At 50.0% G+C, this 15930-nt stretch overlaps 1 protein-coding gene across 1 annotated transcript; it reads left to right on the forward strand.

Annotated features, from left to right (window-relative positions):
• Positions 1-9215: 9215 nt before the first annotated feature.
• HMOX1 (heme oxygenase 1) lies at positions 9216-15510 on the forward strand. The gene is made up of 5 exons (XM_061445096.1): positions 9216-9412; positions 9729-9849; positions 12196-12687; positions 13271-13379; positions 14778-15510. Exons 1-5 carry the CDS (start codon positions 9258-9260, stop codon positions 14912-14914), a joined length of 1014 nt encoding a protein of 337 aa, XP_061301080.1. The 5' UTR covers positions 9216-9257; the 3' UTR covers positions 14915-15510.
• The last annotated feature ends 420 nt before the right edge of the window (positions 15511-15930 follow it).

The raw sequence follows: 15930 nt of genomic DNA on the forward strand, positions 1-15930 counted from the left end.
TGTCAGTGCCTGGACTTGGGCTACCTGGCTCTGCTGGGAAGGGAGGGCTTCTGGCTTCAAACATGTTTCAAACACCAGTTCATGCCTCAGATAGCACTTCAAGTTCTCAGTGTCTCCACCTCCCTCTGTGCATTGCCTGTGGCTGCCTCTGGAAGTCAAACAAATCCATCCCCAATGGATGGCTCTGGGGATAAAGCTCCTCCTTGCTCCGCCCTGCCACCCCCCACCCCCCCGGGGTGTCCTGAGCCCCTCTCAGGGTGAGGACCCTTTCTCCATCCTCACCTTGTTTCCTTCCTCCCCAAACAGGCAGCAAAGGAGCTGGCAAAGCTGAGAGGGGACGGTATCTGAGGAAGACCTGAACACAGGGGAATGGGCTCACCGCTATTTCTGTCATGGGAGAACATGTGGGAAGTGGTTTTGGCGGCTGCCAAGTGGGGTCAGTTTAAGAGACGACGAGCGGGTGAAAACCCATGCCCCTCCAAGCGAGCCCATGCCCTCCCCACCACGCAGCCAGCCTACGGGACTCCCAGGCAGAGATTTGTCCTACAAGGATGATGTACCTGAAAACATGAAAAATGGGGACGAGGGCATGGAATCTTTCCATGCCCAAATTAGTACTGGCACACTTGTTATAGGTTATACTGGTGATAGCTTGGATCATATTGCAAGGTTTCTTTTGAGGAGGAACTTGAGAGAAAAACAACCAACCTGCCAGCTCTGCAAGGGATTATTGTAAGCCGAGGCCAGGGGTTTGGCACTGGCAAAAGCTGCTTTATGACTGCGAAAATATAAGATGACACCACTATAAACAACTCCTTTAAACACTTTTCCCTTTATGAAGCGTTTTCAAATCTTGCTGTTCTAAGAACAAACGCTGCGTGCTGGCTTCTGACCACCAGATGGCTGTGGTCCCTCACACACTCAGCGCCAGCCACACTGCAGCGGACAGCCCCTGGCATCGCAATGACCCGCTCAGCAGGCTGTGCAACCACTGGAAACAAAGCAAAACAAAACAAAACAAAGCTTTTCCTTATTCCAAGTGTTATGCTGAGACCATTATCCCAGTGCAGTGTGGGCTCACACAGCGACCGCTCCAGAGCATGGATTCATGCATTGGGACTGCACAGGAGCCGCAGGGGAAGGAGTGCTCTCGCTGCCTCCAAACATCCATTAATAACCACGCTGGGAACAGGATCCCGACCCGAGCAACTCTTTTGCATAACCCAGAATAGCTGCTTCTATGTAAGCTGAAGGAAAGCGTAACTTCTGTGGACTGGGTCAGAGTTGCTCCAAGTCTCTAAAGATCAAATATATGCTGAAAGTTAATGTGAATTTCCATGATGTTTGGGTTCTGTGGTTTTTGGCACACCAGCGTTCTTAGAGGCAAAAATATGCAAGTTTCTCTTTTCCCTACTACCAGCCTCCAAATAGTACATGATCTTATTTGCTTTAAAGAGCAGTTAACAAAAATACCTCCTGATTTTCCACAGCATCGTCTCACAAATCAGCACAGAAGTGTCTGGGAGGGCTTTTCTCCATCCCACAGGACTTTTATGTTGCTCTGCCATGTCAAAACTCCCTCAGAGCTTAATATGGGTAATAAAATTCTCCCTTCCTTCACTAAATGAGATTAAAGCCACTTCCACTTCCTTTCAGATCACTGTTAGCGGTCCTGCTTAGGGCAGATAGAGATGCTGTGAAGGGATGTATGGTGGGGACCCAGTGAGCAGCAGAGAGAGGGGTTATGGAGGAAGGAAACCATTCCTGTAGGTAACTCATATTTACCCTTGTGGGGGCATAAGCAAATGGAAGCACAAGATGAGAGGAAAGAAACAAAAAAAAAGGAAGGATAGGAAAACGTGCAAACACATGACAGGAAAAGTGGATACCCCAGTGCTTGGAAGCGAGGAAATGGAGGTGGCCAGTGGTCACAACCAGGAGTTGTTGACAGCCAGTCTGGGTTTTGTATTGTTCCTTCTGAAGACATTTCCACACCATGCGGGCAGAAGTGACTTTTTGTACCAGGGTGATGCCAAGGTGGTTGCTAGCTCTGAGGAGATTCCTCTTTTGTTAGCTGCTTTCCTCTCACTTTTAGGGCACCCACACCACCCCACACGGCAGCTCTGCCACGTGTTGTGCGAACAAGTGTCCCTGTTGCTTTGTGTCAGTGATGGAGACTCAAAGACACGTGCTCGGAATCAAAAGCTTCCCCTTCCCGATCTGTCGTTGTCTTTGCAACATCCCGTGTGTGCGAGGGTGTATAGGAACTGCAGAGGGTTTGCACTGCATGAGTGGGCAGATTCGCTTCCCCATCCCAATGGGGTCACCAGCAGTCAGAGGGATGGAGATGGGTGAGGGGGGACAGGATCATTCCATAGGAGCAGAAGTTGATTCTGTGCTGCCTCCAGCCCTGTTTCTGCAGGGCTGGACCAAGGTCTTTGCTGAGAGCCCCTGGCTGGGGGATACAGGAGTGTTTTATGAGCCCTGGCAAGGACAGAACCAGGGAGAAGGGCTTGGGATCAGTAAACCCACCCAGCACAGAGAAGCTGCATGTTCCCATCTCTGGGCACTGTGCTATCCTGGACAATCCTGGCAACAAATCATGGATCAGGCACTAGGTATATTTGAGGGTGGGGTGAGGCAAGGACACAGCTTTCCTGTGGCTTTAGGGGAGGCTCAGCGGCACTAAGAGGCAGGAAAATCTGTGTTTATAAAAGCTGCTGTGAGGCACTTCAGCGGTATTTTTAGCTCCTTGACCAGAAAAAAAAAACAAAACAGGCCTTAAATACCAGAACAGCCTCAGAGGGAGGAGATGCCAGTTTCTCTGAGCTCCTTTGCATGATTTCAGTCCACAGGGTGTGGGTAATCCCCTGCCTGCAGTGCCTCTGCCCTCCCTGCTGCCTTCAGTGCAGCAATTCCCACCATCAGCCACCAGCAGAGATAAGGGGATGCTCACCCCATGCCAAGCACCTTCAGTCCCTCTCACCTCTGTCAGACTGCTCCCAGCAGGCAGATGAAGGCTTTAATTCCAATCCCATGTTGCCCAGACGCTCTTGTTAGTGATTATTAGTGAGTGCAGAGGAGGCCATGAGGATGCTCCAAGGGCTGGAACAGCTCTGCTCTGGAGACAGGCTGAGAGAGCTGGGCTTGTTCAACCTGGAGAAGAGAAGGCTCCAGAGAGACCTTAGAGCAGCTTCCAGTGCCTAAAGGAGGCCTACAAGAAATCTGGAGAGAGACTTTTTACAGGGGCAGGTAGGGATAGGACAAGGGGGAATGGTTTTAACCTGGCAGAGGGGAGATTTAGATTAGATATTAGGAAGAAATTCTTCCTTATGAGACATCAGTGGTGAGGCACTGGCACAGGTTGCCCAGAGAAGCTGTGGCTGCCCCATCCCTGGCAGTGTTCAGGGCCAGGTTGGACGGGGCTTGGAGCAACCTGCTCTAGTGGAAGGTGTCCCTGCCTGTGGCAGGGGGTTGGAACCCCCTGGATGAGCTTGAAGGTCCCTTCCTACCCAAACCATCTGTGATTATTTAACTTAAGAGCCACAGCCATGGCATCAATGTCCCACTGTGCTAGGCAGTGTGCAGGGGAAGGGGGTCTGTGCCACACATTGCTGACAGCCCTGGCTCCTCAGTGCCCAGGATACCAGGGAAAGCCTTCCCCAAAAGGGGGGGGGGAGGATGTTCTTGCTCTTTTGCACTAGTGGCTGCAGTCACTGTGCTGCACGGAGCTCTCCAACACTGAGCCCACTCTGCCCCTAAATGAAGAAACACCTGCCCTTGCTCACCTGTCTTTGCTTAGGTTTTCTTGGTAGCATGTAGCCGTCACCCTTTCAGAACAGCAGCGGCGGGGGTGGCAGTGGTGTATATACAGTCTCGCCTGCCAGGAGCTATCTTTGGCAATGACAGAGGGAGGGAGAAGGGAGGGTCACAGGCTGTGCCACAGACACCCTGTGTGGCCTTGGGTAAACCACTTAAATTCGGCACTCTATGCATGCCAGCCTCTAAAATAAATTCATTCCCGCACCCTCTTATCATCTGGATTTGGAATATGACAGGCAAAGCCAGGTGCCCATCCAGCACTCAGAGAGCAGCGTTCCCTTCACTTTATTCCCTCTATGGAGGAGTGACTGTCCTGGTTCCAGGGCACATAACCACAGCTCCCTCCGTGTCCCCATGTCAGTGAAGAGTACAGCTTTCCTAGCCTTTCCCACCACCCTTCTCAGCCTTTCCCACCCTTTCCCAGCCTGCCGGGTGCAGCTACAGGGGGCTAGCAGTGTTTTGCTGCTGGTGGTGATGCTGCACGTCCTGCATAGCATCCTCACTCTTGCGTGAACCCCCAGACCCCACTAACGCTGACTCACCCCTTCCCCAGCGTGGGTGTACTGCTGAGTCAGGGTCAGCGCGGGCTGCCCGAAGTGCTGAGTAAAGGTTCTGTGCTGTGTCGGGGGCTGTTTTGCTGAGTCACGGCAGAGCAAGGTCCACATGAGGCTGTTTATTAAGGGGCGGTTTCCTGCGCACTGAGGTTGCAGCTGCTGCTCTTGGATCCGGTCCCGCTTCTTGGGACAATGGGAGAAATCTCCAGAAACAGCCCCATGCAGGAGGAGGAGGAGAGTGGCTCCATACCCGCAGGGCAGGGAAGCACGCAGGGGTGGTTTGGGAGCCTTGAAGGGGGGTTTTGGCTTCTCACTCCCTTTGCAAACCTTGGTGTCCAGCTCCATCTCTTCCCCTTCCCTGTGAGCTGTGGTACAAAGTCCTCCTTACTGCATACATGTGATTTTCAAACCCAAGTTTTCACAGTCCGTCCTGTCTCGCAGTCAGGACTTTGACACTGACACAGAGGAAGAGGCACAGGCTGAAACATTTGCACAAATGAGGCTTTTATTCACTAACTCTGCCCTGCTCCCTTCCACACCTCCCTTTTGCTCCCAAAGCCAATTCTCAGCAGGGCACCGATTGATCCCTGCCACCACCAAGGCTCCAAGGAGTGTGGTGAGCTCTATGCACCCTACCCCGGAATTTCAGCTCAATGTACCCGTAACCTGCAGACCTGCTGCACACTTGTAGGTCACTGCTGGACCTGGGTCTGATCACAAAGCAGGCACATGCCTTGTGGGGTGTTCGCTCTGTTCTCCCTCCTCCTCCCTGTTCTGTTCCCAGCCAGACCACAGCGCTCTCTTCGCTCATAGCTATGTGCTGGAGACACTTGTAGAATCCCAGACAGGTTTGGGGTGGAAGGGACCTTAAAGCTCACTCAGTTCCACCCCCCTGCCAAGGGCAGGGACACCTTCCACTAGACCAGGTTGCTCCAACCCCTGTCCAACCTGGCCTTGAACACTGTCAGGGACAGGGCAGCCACAGCTTCTCAGGGCAACCTGTGCCAGTGCCTCACCACCCTCACAAGGAAGAACTTCTTCCTGATGTCTAATGTAAATCTCCCATGTGCTGCAGCACACATATATCCATACGTCCATAGAAACACGTATTGTAACCTGTGTCTCCTATTTTTGTCAAGGTGGCTTGTTTATGCCCGAGAAATCTCCCTGAACCTCCACCTCCCACCACACTGTCTCCAGGTTCCCGTGTATGGGGTTTGCCCAGCACAGCCATGGCACCAGCAGTGCTGGGCTGGAGGACCCTTCCTGTTAGGTCTGCCACCGCACTGCGCTCCTGACCTTCCTTTTTCTACCTCTACCCTTGATCCAGGCGTGGATTGTTTGATGCTGACCACAGTGAGCACAGTCAGTTCTGCCAGGGCCGGGCAATCTCCCTTTGGTAAACATGAATTAACCCACAGAGTATCCCTGGAAACTCCAGCACTGATTCCCTTCTTCAGCAAGTTATTAAAGCGGTTATCGCAACTTCTTTTTTTTTCCCCTTCCCTGCAATTACACAGCAATTCCCGGTTACTGAGTCAGCTTTCCATGTGCAACCCGGGCAGCTGAGTTTTGCTGTGTCATGGTCCGAGACCAGCATTAACCCCTCCCAGCCTGCTGGTTAAGGCTGGTTTCACCGGGTGGTGCATTCCCAAAGGAAGGAGCTGAGGGAGCTGCCTGCTGGACCCCAGCATGGAACAGTCAGTGCTTTCCAGGCAGCCTCAAGAGAGCTGACTTTGCACTTCGTTACTGCCTGCTTAACCATAGATCTATTGGCAGAACAGGCTGTTTGTTAACTGTATAAAGAGGAGAAAATCCCCCACTTTCCTATCCCAACGGACTCCTCAGTAACTTTCTGTTGTTGTTAACCATTGATTTACACCATTTCTTGATAAAGTTCTGGTAGTGCAGACAGAGGCTTTAAAGCTCAGCAGGAACAGTGACAAATATCCCACCTGAGGCTACTTCATTCAGTTTTGCTAGAAATACCCCAGGAAAATGCCCAGGCACATCACCCTCACAGTGAATACTTCTGGCACCACACAGCCACAGCTCCACTGCAAGAGTAGGAGGTGACAGGACTTCTGGCAGGTACGGTGGAGACCACAGGTCTGACGCTTGGATGAGATTCCAGCAGAATCCCCTAGTGACCTGGGTGCGGGCTGGCCTCTGCTTTCCATGGAGTGAGCTGCTCCCAGAGCCAGTGTGCTCCTTCCACTAAAAGCACACACCTCCTTCCCCGTGTATCACCCTCTGGTACCAGCTTCCCAGGCTCTCTTCATGGAGGAGATGGGTCCTCACAAATCTCTGCCTGCACGTTGGCACACTCAGTGTCATTAACCTTCCCCATGGCATGCAGCAACAGCACAGCAGAAGCAATACAAGTCCTCTCTGCAAAGCACTGGATGGAACCAGAAACGCCCCAAGCCAGCAACTGCAAAGATGATGACACCCCACTTTCAGTTCTCCTTCCATCTTGCTGCAGGGCATTTGGGCCTTTTAGGAGAGCTGGGTCCCATCTCACAGCTGCTCCATCCCAAGTGACCCTGATCAGCTGAGATGAGGCAGCATAAATCAGTTATGGAGCACAGCTTGCTTGCCTACCTCTATGGAAAAGCTTATAGCAGAGGTGAGCTCCATGGGGACCTCATTTCTTGTGAGCAGCCCAGGAGAAGGTGAAGCCCCAACAAGATCCAGAACTGGGTAAATTGGCTCCATGTCCTGGGGCAGTGTGGTTACAAGACAGCGCTTCTTCCTGGGAATGATTATCTTACCTGGAATGACAGTGAAACGACTACACACCATCACTCTCCTCTCCCAGTCTTACAACCCCATCTACTGCAACCCTGGATGGGAAGGAATGGGGAGGACCTTTTAGATGCATCCTTTACAGGGCCTCCAAGCATGCAGCCTCTTGGAATGAGGCAGGCAGGGGACAAAAGCAGTGGCCTGAAAGCAACCAGAAAGTCCTTAGGGAGGAACTGGGTGTGTTACCAGAGCTGCATAACAAAGGTGAAAGACAGGACTTGAGGGTTGGGTTTATTTTCATATTATCTCATGCAATGAACAATATTACTAATTTTCATATTCATATGTATTTCCTACTTCCCTCCAGCAGAGCAACAGGTTCAATCTGTGCTCCAGCTTCCCGTGTCAGAATAGGACTCACTGAAAAGAACAGACAATCTGAGCTTTAAGGAGCAATGCCAGAGGGAAACGTTCATTTTGGGGCCACCCCTATGGCCAAAAATGGCATCAGTGTTTTCCAGAGGGATTTACCATGCAGCCCTGATATATTTATTTTACCTTATAGAAAGGCAAGCAAGCCAGCAGCAAGTTGTCTGCAATGAAATGGGGGTAAGAGTGGAAGGTGACAGCTTTTGCTAGCGTGCACTGGTGCTTTAAAAGACAAAGCAAGACAGGAAAAGTGTGGCTGAGTCAGGGTGGAAGCGCTGAGTAATCCTTCCTGAGTGCTGCACTGCATGCCAGATGTCTGTTAGAGCTGCAAAACAAGTGTGGAAGTGTATTTCCTCCAGGACACCTTTCTATCCTGCAGCACTTAACCCAGTTATGTTCACATGTAGGTGCAGTCATAGGGAGACGTGCAAGGAGCGTGGGGACAGGTGGACAGAAGATGCCCCAGTCCTTCTCCCTCCTCCCCAGGCTCTGCCTCCCCACCACCCCCTGCACAGCCGCAGCACAGGGGTTTCTGACACCCGCAGCATCAAGGGAATGGTGACTTTAAGTGCTCAGCTCTTTGGGTTGAGCACAAAATGTGTGCTTTTCCCAAGTACAGCTGCTCCCAGGACAGCTACAGCTGGAAAAGAAAGGTCCCACTTCATCCCCTGGCTGCCTTGTGGACCACCAGACAAAACAGCAGAGCAGCCAGCTATGGGTAGAAGCACCTTGTCCAACTCCCAGATCAGAGAAATTATTTACCCTCTGCAGACTTCCTCGGTGTCCCCCAAGCCTTGTATGACATCTTTTCAGTGCACCCGTTACTCCAGCCTTCTGTGTGCCTAGGAGATGGAGTGCTGTTTTCCTAAATCACCCTGCACACAGGAGTGGTAACAGACAAGTCGCCGGCCACACAAATCAGATGGTATTTATGCCCATGTGGAAGAGAGTTTGGAAAGCCTTTTGCTGTGCATCAGTGCTGGCATACCCATGCTGTCTCTGTGTGACGTGACAGGGTTTATTCCCCAGTGCTCAGCACTGTGCAAGGGCAGTTCTGTTGCTTGCAGACCAGAGCTGGTGCATGTATGTGCCACCACAGCCACATTACCCTCGGTGCCCACAACAGGTACATGCCCCAGCGTCCTTACTGTGCTCCCTGCCATGCAGGGGCTATACTCCTAACCTGTACTGCTCCCCATCCTATGACCCACAAGTACCATGTTACCTGACTCTCTGAATATAGACAGGCACAGTCATGGGGAATAAGATGTTTATACTCAAGTTGTGCTGCATTAGCTCCCCAGGCAGGGTGAAGTCCCAAGGGACTGAAGCTGAGCACAGGGAGAAGAGGCTGCCTTCCCTGCCTCAGGCACTAGCCCTGTAAATCCACCCATTTGCCCAACCCGTCTGCCCTCAGCACAATAAGCACCTCTTGCATCACTGGGGCTCTGCCTGCCATGGGCACTGCGCTGAAAGGGTTACAGAGCCAGGCACCCTTGAAGGAGAAGTTGCTGGACATCCTCTTGTGTTTGTGCTTAGTTATCAAGGCGAATCAGGTGACTTCCTTCTGGTCCCTTTGGATCGCAGGCGCGGGGAGGCTGCCAGCCACGCTGGGAAGGGAAGTGCAGTTGTGTTGCAAGAAGTTTGTACTCACGCTGAGGTCAGTGGTTTGGCTGCTCACGTGGCTTGCCAGTATAAAGCTGGATGCGGGAGCTGGGCTGCCCAGCTCAGAGCTTCCCTATCCTGGGAGAAGAAGGGAAGGAAGGAGGAAGGCACAAGCGAGAAAAAACAGCAGGGAAACGGAGGAGTGAAACGACTTGGATAAACATGGAGACTTCCTTGATGCACAGCTCTGAAAGGTGAGAGCGGAATGGGAGGGAGAGGGAATTCTTTGCCAGAACAGTATTATGTTTCTCCCTTGCTTTTACACGTGCTGTTCTTGTTTCTGCTCTGTAGCGAATGGCATGCTCCTGCTTTCACCTCTGGATGGAGTCTGGCAAGTTTTACTTGCTCAGGACAGTGTCTGGGATGCTGGTTTCCATCCGTGGCTCTCGGGAATGCTCTGCTCCTATTTCTGCCATCCTCTTATCCACTCTTTTCTCTCCCAAAGAGCTAAGATCTGTTTAGCCAGAGGAGAGCAACAGCACTGACGTTTGTTTTGCTGCTCTTCCCCAGCATGTCCAAGGACCTGTCAGAACTGTTGAAGGAAGCTACCAAGGAGGTGCATGAGCAGGCAGAGAACACGCCGTTCATGAAGAACTTTCAGAAGGGGCAGGTGTCTCTCCACGAGTTTAAGGTATTTTATAGCAGCATTGCTTGGGAATGGGATTTCCTTGCCGGAAAATACACTGTTAGATCACATGGAGTGTGCAGGGACTAAAAGGGGGAGGATGAGGATGGCACAAGGAAGGAGGTCCTGTGTATTACAGCTGCCTGGTATCAGCATCTCCTGTGCAAAACACGCTCTTCATCAAACTCCAGCACCCTGAGATCTCTCTTGTAGAAGGCAGGGCGGGATGGTGCATAGCAGGGTGGGCAGCCAAGCTGAGGCAGGATGAAAAGACGAAGAGGTTGATGAGATTGATGCAATTGATTTTCTTCATAAAAGCCTGCATGTTAATTACTGGCAATGGTACTTAATGGAGATATGACTGTGCGCAGATACTTGAGTGGCTGAAATGCCAAAAAGAGGGAGAATATTAAATTTACAACCCTCTAAGCAGCCACAGCAAGAAATAATGGTGGAATGGCAAGAATGTGAGGATGTGGGATCATCTCTGGCACTGGACTTCGTGATATTTCAGTTGTCACTTGGGTTATACCAGAGCTGAGCTCATGAACAGTAACAACTCAAAGGCAGACTGAACTTGAGCAAGCCATGTCTGACACTAACAGGCAGGAGCCTGTTGCTATTCCTCAGATAAAATAGAAAACATTTGCAGATACTAGTCTGCACACAACCTGGCTAGATACGTGATTCCTGGCATCTGAGCTACATAACAAAGCCATGGGCAAAAACAAAGCACACACGTGGGCCAGAAATTCCTGGGAGGCTATAGGATGTGACGCATGGTCTTGGAAGTAGCAGCTAGCGATCCAACCTGTGTCTTAATTACTTTGTTGTTTGAATTGTTCCTTGGCAAATAAATCCACCAGAGTGTGAAGAAGACGACTTATTTCTGACAGGTCACATTCAGGATACTTGGTCAGGCACAAATTTAATCTAAGGTGCTGACTTCCTGCTGTTAGGAATGTGCCGCTGGTTAGGCAGTGAACTTTGAGACAGGCTAGCAAGAACATAAAACACCAGGCCCTCGGGAATACAGCTCCATTTCGTAGCAGACATTTACATGCTGTCGGGGGAGTGAGATGTGACGTGGGTTTGAAAAAGTAATGACAGCTTTCCGAAGCCATGTTTCCCATTAGAACTCTACCTGCCTCTGAAAGCAGCCACGCAAGTTATATTTTCTCCACTTGTTAGGCAATGTTCCTGTAGTTTGTTTCTTTCCCAGTAAGCTGGCTACCAGGTTATTGTTTAAAATCCTCTGTTTTTGTTTACTGTCTTGGCACATGCATGTATCTACCCTGATACGTGACTCAGAATCTGAATATTTGTTTCCAAATATCCAGCCAAGCCACTGCCCATGTGCTTATCAAAGTCCTATTTGCTGTCACAGTGGGGAAAAGTTGAAACGGTAACTCTTTTACTGCAGAACTGATTGCTTTGTGGGAGAGTGACCTGCTTTCTCTCCTGTCATCCATGTAACCCACCCCTGCTCAAACCTGACTCACTGCAAGACCTTAATGTTTCACCCTTTGTGGCTGATAGGGAATTCCAGGGTCAGGAAAGGGTGGTGTAGGTATAAATATGAACACAGTCCCTGAAAACAGAATGTGCGGGGCAGGAAAGTACACAGCTAGATTGTCTTACACCACGTGGAAAAGCTGGCAGATGGAAGAAAGCATCGCGTAAGCTGGGAAAAACAACAATAACAATGGTTTCAAAATAGAAAGGAGAACACACAGCCTGACAGTGCTCCTCCACAAAGGCATCTTTCAGAGGCAGGCTGCGCTTCCAGCCCCCTTTTATCTGGTCTCCTTGGGGCAATCCCTCTTGCAAGTGTGAATGAGGAGAGTGTGGTGCCTCAGTTCCCAGGATGGTGGGATGCCAACAGGACAAGTATGTTGAAAAACAAATAGGGTGTGTCATCTTCTTACAAGGCCATGCAAAGGGAAGCCACATCCTAAAGCATTCAGATTTGAACAATGCAGTAGAACATATACCTTTGGGAATACCCTCTCTATTGAACAAGGGGATGAGGAGAATAGACCAGGCATGATTTAACAGAGCTCCTGTTTCCGTTACATCAAGCTGCCTTTAACTTGATAGTTAAGTTACCTTTTAAGAGCAGGTAAGACCAACAACTGCTGGAAAGGACTTAGGTCTTACCTGATGCTGCCTCAGACAGGAGGGGAAGGGCTAAATTGCACCTTGTAACTCTGTTTTCTACATGGGCAACAGACGTGCATGGCTCATACTGGGTGTGCTCATAAGTAACTTTTTCATTAGCAGGATTTGTCCCCCAAAACCTGAAGAAGACATATATATACACCCACAGCTCACCTCTTCATTCTCTTTCAGCTGGTTACGGCATCCTTGTACTTCATCTACTCTGCTCTGGAGGAAGAGATTGAACGGAACAAGGATAACCCAGTTTATGCCCCTGTGTACTTTCCAGTGGAGCTGCACCGGAAAGCTGCCCTGGAGCAAGACTTGGAGTACTTCTATGGCAGCAACTGGAGGGATGAGATCCCATGTCCTGAGGCTACTCGGAAATACGTCGAGAGGCTCCACTACGTAGGCAAGAACCACCCAGAGCTTCTGGTGGCCCATGCCTACACTCGCTACTTGGGAGACCTCTCTGGAGGGCAAGTGCTGAAGAAAATTGCCCAAAAGGCCCTCCAGCTGCCCAGCACTGGGGAAGGGCTGGCTTTCTTCACCTTCGATGGGGTTTCCAACGCCACCAAGTTCAAGCAGCTCTATCGCTCCCGAATGAACGCCCTCGAGATGGATCTTGCCACTAAGAAGAGAGTCTTGGAGGAGGCCAAGAAAGCATTCTTGCTAAATATACGAGTGAGTAACAAACAGCCAGCCCTGCCTGCCCACACCCTCTGTGAAATAAGATAATAGCCACAGGGGAAAGGCAAAGCTGGTATTTCTGCTGTGGAGCTTACGGGAACTTGTGGATTACAGCAAGCTAGTCAGGGTTGGATGGCTACACTTGTCCAGCCTGGGAGCCTAGTGAAAGACTGGTATCTGAAAAGCTGTTCTCCCTCCCTTAAAGTTTGAATTTAGCCTCTTTCATGTGCCATTAAGGGCTTATACTTGGAGCAGGGATCACCACCTATCTGTCCTACCTCTGTAGTACAGATCCACAGGTCCTCTGTGAATTCTGACCAGATGCACAGGTACCTTGTTTTCCTTCCCATCAGAAGGAAGGAGCCGGAAGCTTCAGGGAGATCCTGTAAAATGAACAAGGAGTTTGAAAGATATGCTCTTAACCCCACAGGCAGATTATGTGCTATACAAAAAGTGCCAGAAGGGTTGGACTGAGTTGTGTCTTCATCTGCCTCCTAAAGTGGCTACAGCAGGGGCAAGGGGCAAAGGGGCAGACAAACAGGAGGCCTCATAATGAGACAATGTTCCTTCTTCTCAGGTGTTTGAGGCACTGCAGGAGCTGGTATCTAAGGGCCAGGAAAATGGTCACCCTCCGCAGCTGAAGGCAGAACTTCGCATGAGGAACGTTAACAAATCATATGAGCACGGTAAGACGCTGCTAAGGGCAGGGGTTTAACATCGCCCCTTGTGGTTTTGTTCTCCTCCCTTGCTCTATTCTTGTTTGTAAAAGCCCCTGAGAAAGGAGCATGAGGTGCTTGCCCCATCTCTTCCCCAGCCATCAATAGGTAGTGCAAGGACAGGCACTGTGTGTGCAAAGCTGCTTCTGGACATGTCAGAACAAGGATGACACATGTGGGCTCTCCAGAAAACCAGTCAATAAGGGAACTTGACAAGAAGAAACTGCCCTCTCCTCCTGTTAGGTTTTAACGAGCTTAAGGTGACTTTTGAGCACAGTCAAAACCAGCCTTGACTTCACAGGAGCAAAGGCAGCGATTTTGGACCCAGCAGATCAGCCGTGGTGCTGTGATGCTCACAGAACGTATTTCTTTACACATAGCCCTATCCAGTGGCCTGTCCTTTCAGACTAAATCTCCCTCTTCTGATTTCTCTACCTTCTACAAGTATTCACTGAAAACTCTCCTGAAAGCGCTGCAGTTATATCCAGATGGTGAAACGCAGCCAGCTGGGAAGTGGGGCTGCCCACCCATTTGGCAAAGCTGAGAAAGCTCCACTCCTGGTGAGGGTCAGTCCCAAACTGGGCAAAGCCCGAGCAGCAGCTGCAAGCAAAGCAATGCCTTTACACAGTCAGACTTGTTACCGAGTGAGGAGCTGGCTCAGACGTTTACAGAGGAGAGTGGTTTCCCTGATAACATGTGATTCAAATAAAGAAGCCTTATGACCTACCCACTCTGAAACCAAAAGAGAGATCTTTCAGTGCACGCTGGACTGAGCCATCGTTTTCCCATGGCAAAGAATGAGAAGCAAACCTCATCCTGTGTATCTCTAGGCAACGAAGCTTAAAGCAACTTCTTTGGGAAGGGCAGTAAGAGTTCTCTGTGAAACTTTGCGGCTCCTTTCCCAACACACTCGTAAAAGTAGGATTTTTCTGAAAAGTTTGGTATAGGATGAGGTATCCCATCCTGGGAAAAATGTCTGGAGTGCTGAGGACTGTTTAAGGCCATTAGATGCCTAACCAATTAAATTGGTGAGAAGTAGGACAGAAACCACCTTTTAAAATTCTCGCTTAAGTATTTGACCATCTTCTGCACACACCAGGGGTTTGATGGAGCTGGGCAGTACATGTATATGGCTGTAAGGAGACAAGTTGGTACTCATGTACATGCAGAGTAGTTGTGAGCCTTTGTGGTTTCCACATCAGGTCTGCTGCTTCCCTTCTTCACCTACCCCAGGAGAGCAGAACCTCTGGGCTTCCTCCTCTTCCCCTTGGCAGCTCCAGCACTTGGTACAGCAAGCATGGCATACCAGCAGCGTCTTGCCTCAACCTCTTCTCACTTGCTTTTCTTTTCCCTCCCTATTTGATCTAGGTCCAGCACCTGGGAAAGAAAGCGAGAGGACAAACAGGAGGCACACAGACATGATGCCCACCACTCCCCTGGTGCGGTGGATCCTGGCGCTCGGCTTCCTAGCCATGACAGTTGCCGTGGGCTTATTTGCCATGTGATGGAGCAGGAGCTTCACCTTCTCTTCGTGCCTTCCCTCATCCTGAACTAATCCACCTTCCCCACTCTTTGTGAAAGAAATTTCCTCACCGGGTACTGTGATCTTGGCTCTGCCACTAATATTAGGAGACTTTTTCTCCCCAGAATCAGAGTGCTGTAAGGGGGGTTCAGGCAAAGTCTCCCTCATGCTTGGTGTGAGCTCTTCTCAGAGACTAACTTTATCAGCAAAGGGTAGAAAGGGCTAAAAACAATGGCCAAGAATTGTTGCTTTACAGAGTGCCTGCAAAAACTTCTACAGGATCAGAAATGCAGCTTTGACATCTGTCTCTCCTCAGAAACACGAAGCTCCCTGGAGCTATGTTTGCTCTATGTTTTATACTGTTAGATAACACTGTGATCACTTTTCCTGTGGAGCCGCATGGCTCCCGTGGGTTATAGACTGTTTTATATGACACGAATAGGTCTTTTGTTAATTCCTTTTTCCAATCATTTTTGTTTTCTAAGAGAGAAGCAGAACGCGGTTGTTGAAGATACACTGTCATTATCTTATCTGGTGATGTAATTTATACACATAATAAACTTCAATTTAAACTCTTCAGGCCTGGTATTCCCTATTATTTAATCCTTACCTGGGGAGAAAGGAGGTGTCTTTTGTCCTCCAAGTTTTTTGGGGCTGCTGCCTCCACAGCCATGACAGTAGATAAAAGTGGGAGCTATCAGAATCTGACTCTTCTCCCACTTGGTGCTATCAATAACCTGTTAGAAGCTGGGGCAGGTTTCTGTATCTCCTACACGCTGCTCTCTATTTCTAGAAATGGCACAAAAGCCTGTGAGTGTACAAAGGATTTTTAAGGGGTGGAAGGCATATGTAAGAGCTAATAAAAGCAATAGGTGATGGGACCCTCAGCCAGTCTCAACCAGGGCAGATCTCCCTGACCACTACCAGCTAAGGGCTCCATTCCCAGACTGCCTTTGCAAGAATCAGAAAAGCAAGTGTGTTTTCATCACCCAGAAATGA

This window comes from Pezoporus flaviventris, unplaced genomic scaffold (genome assembly GCF_033815535.1).
Source record: "Pezoporus flaviventris isolate CSIRO_AGI_PZ_B2104156 unplaced genomic scaffold, CSIRO_AGI_Pfla_v1 ptg000002l, whole genome shotgun sequence".
NCBI lineage: Eukaryota > Metazoa > Chordata > Aves > Psittaciformes > Psittacidae > Pezoporus > Pezoporus flaviventris.

Bases quoted from the DNA above. Each gene is read 5' to 3' on its own strand.
- HMOX1 (XM_061445096.1), top strand. From the start codon at position 9,258: ATGCGGGAGCTGGGCTGCCCAGCTCAGAGCTTCCCTATCCTGGGAGAA. The intron at 9,413-9,728 runs GTGAGAGCGGAA...GCTCTTCCCCAG, and splicing joins TTGATGCACAGCTCTGAAAG to CATGTCCAAGGACCTGTCAG. The intron at 9,850-12,195 runs GTATTTTATAGC...ATTCTCTTTCAG, and splicing joins TGTCTCTCCACGAGTTTAAG to CTGGTTACGGCATCCTTGTA.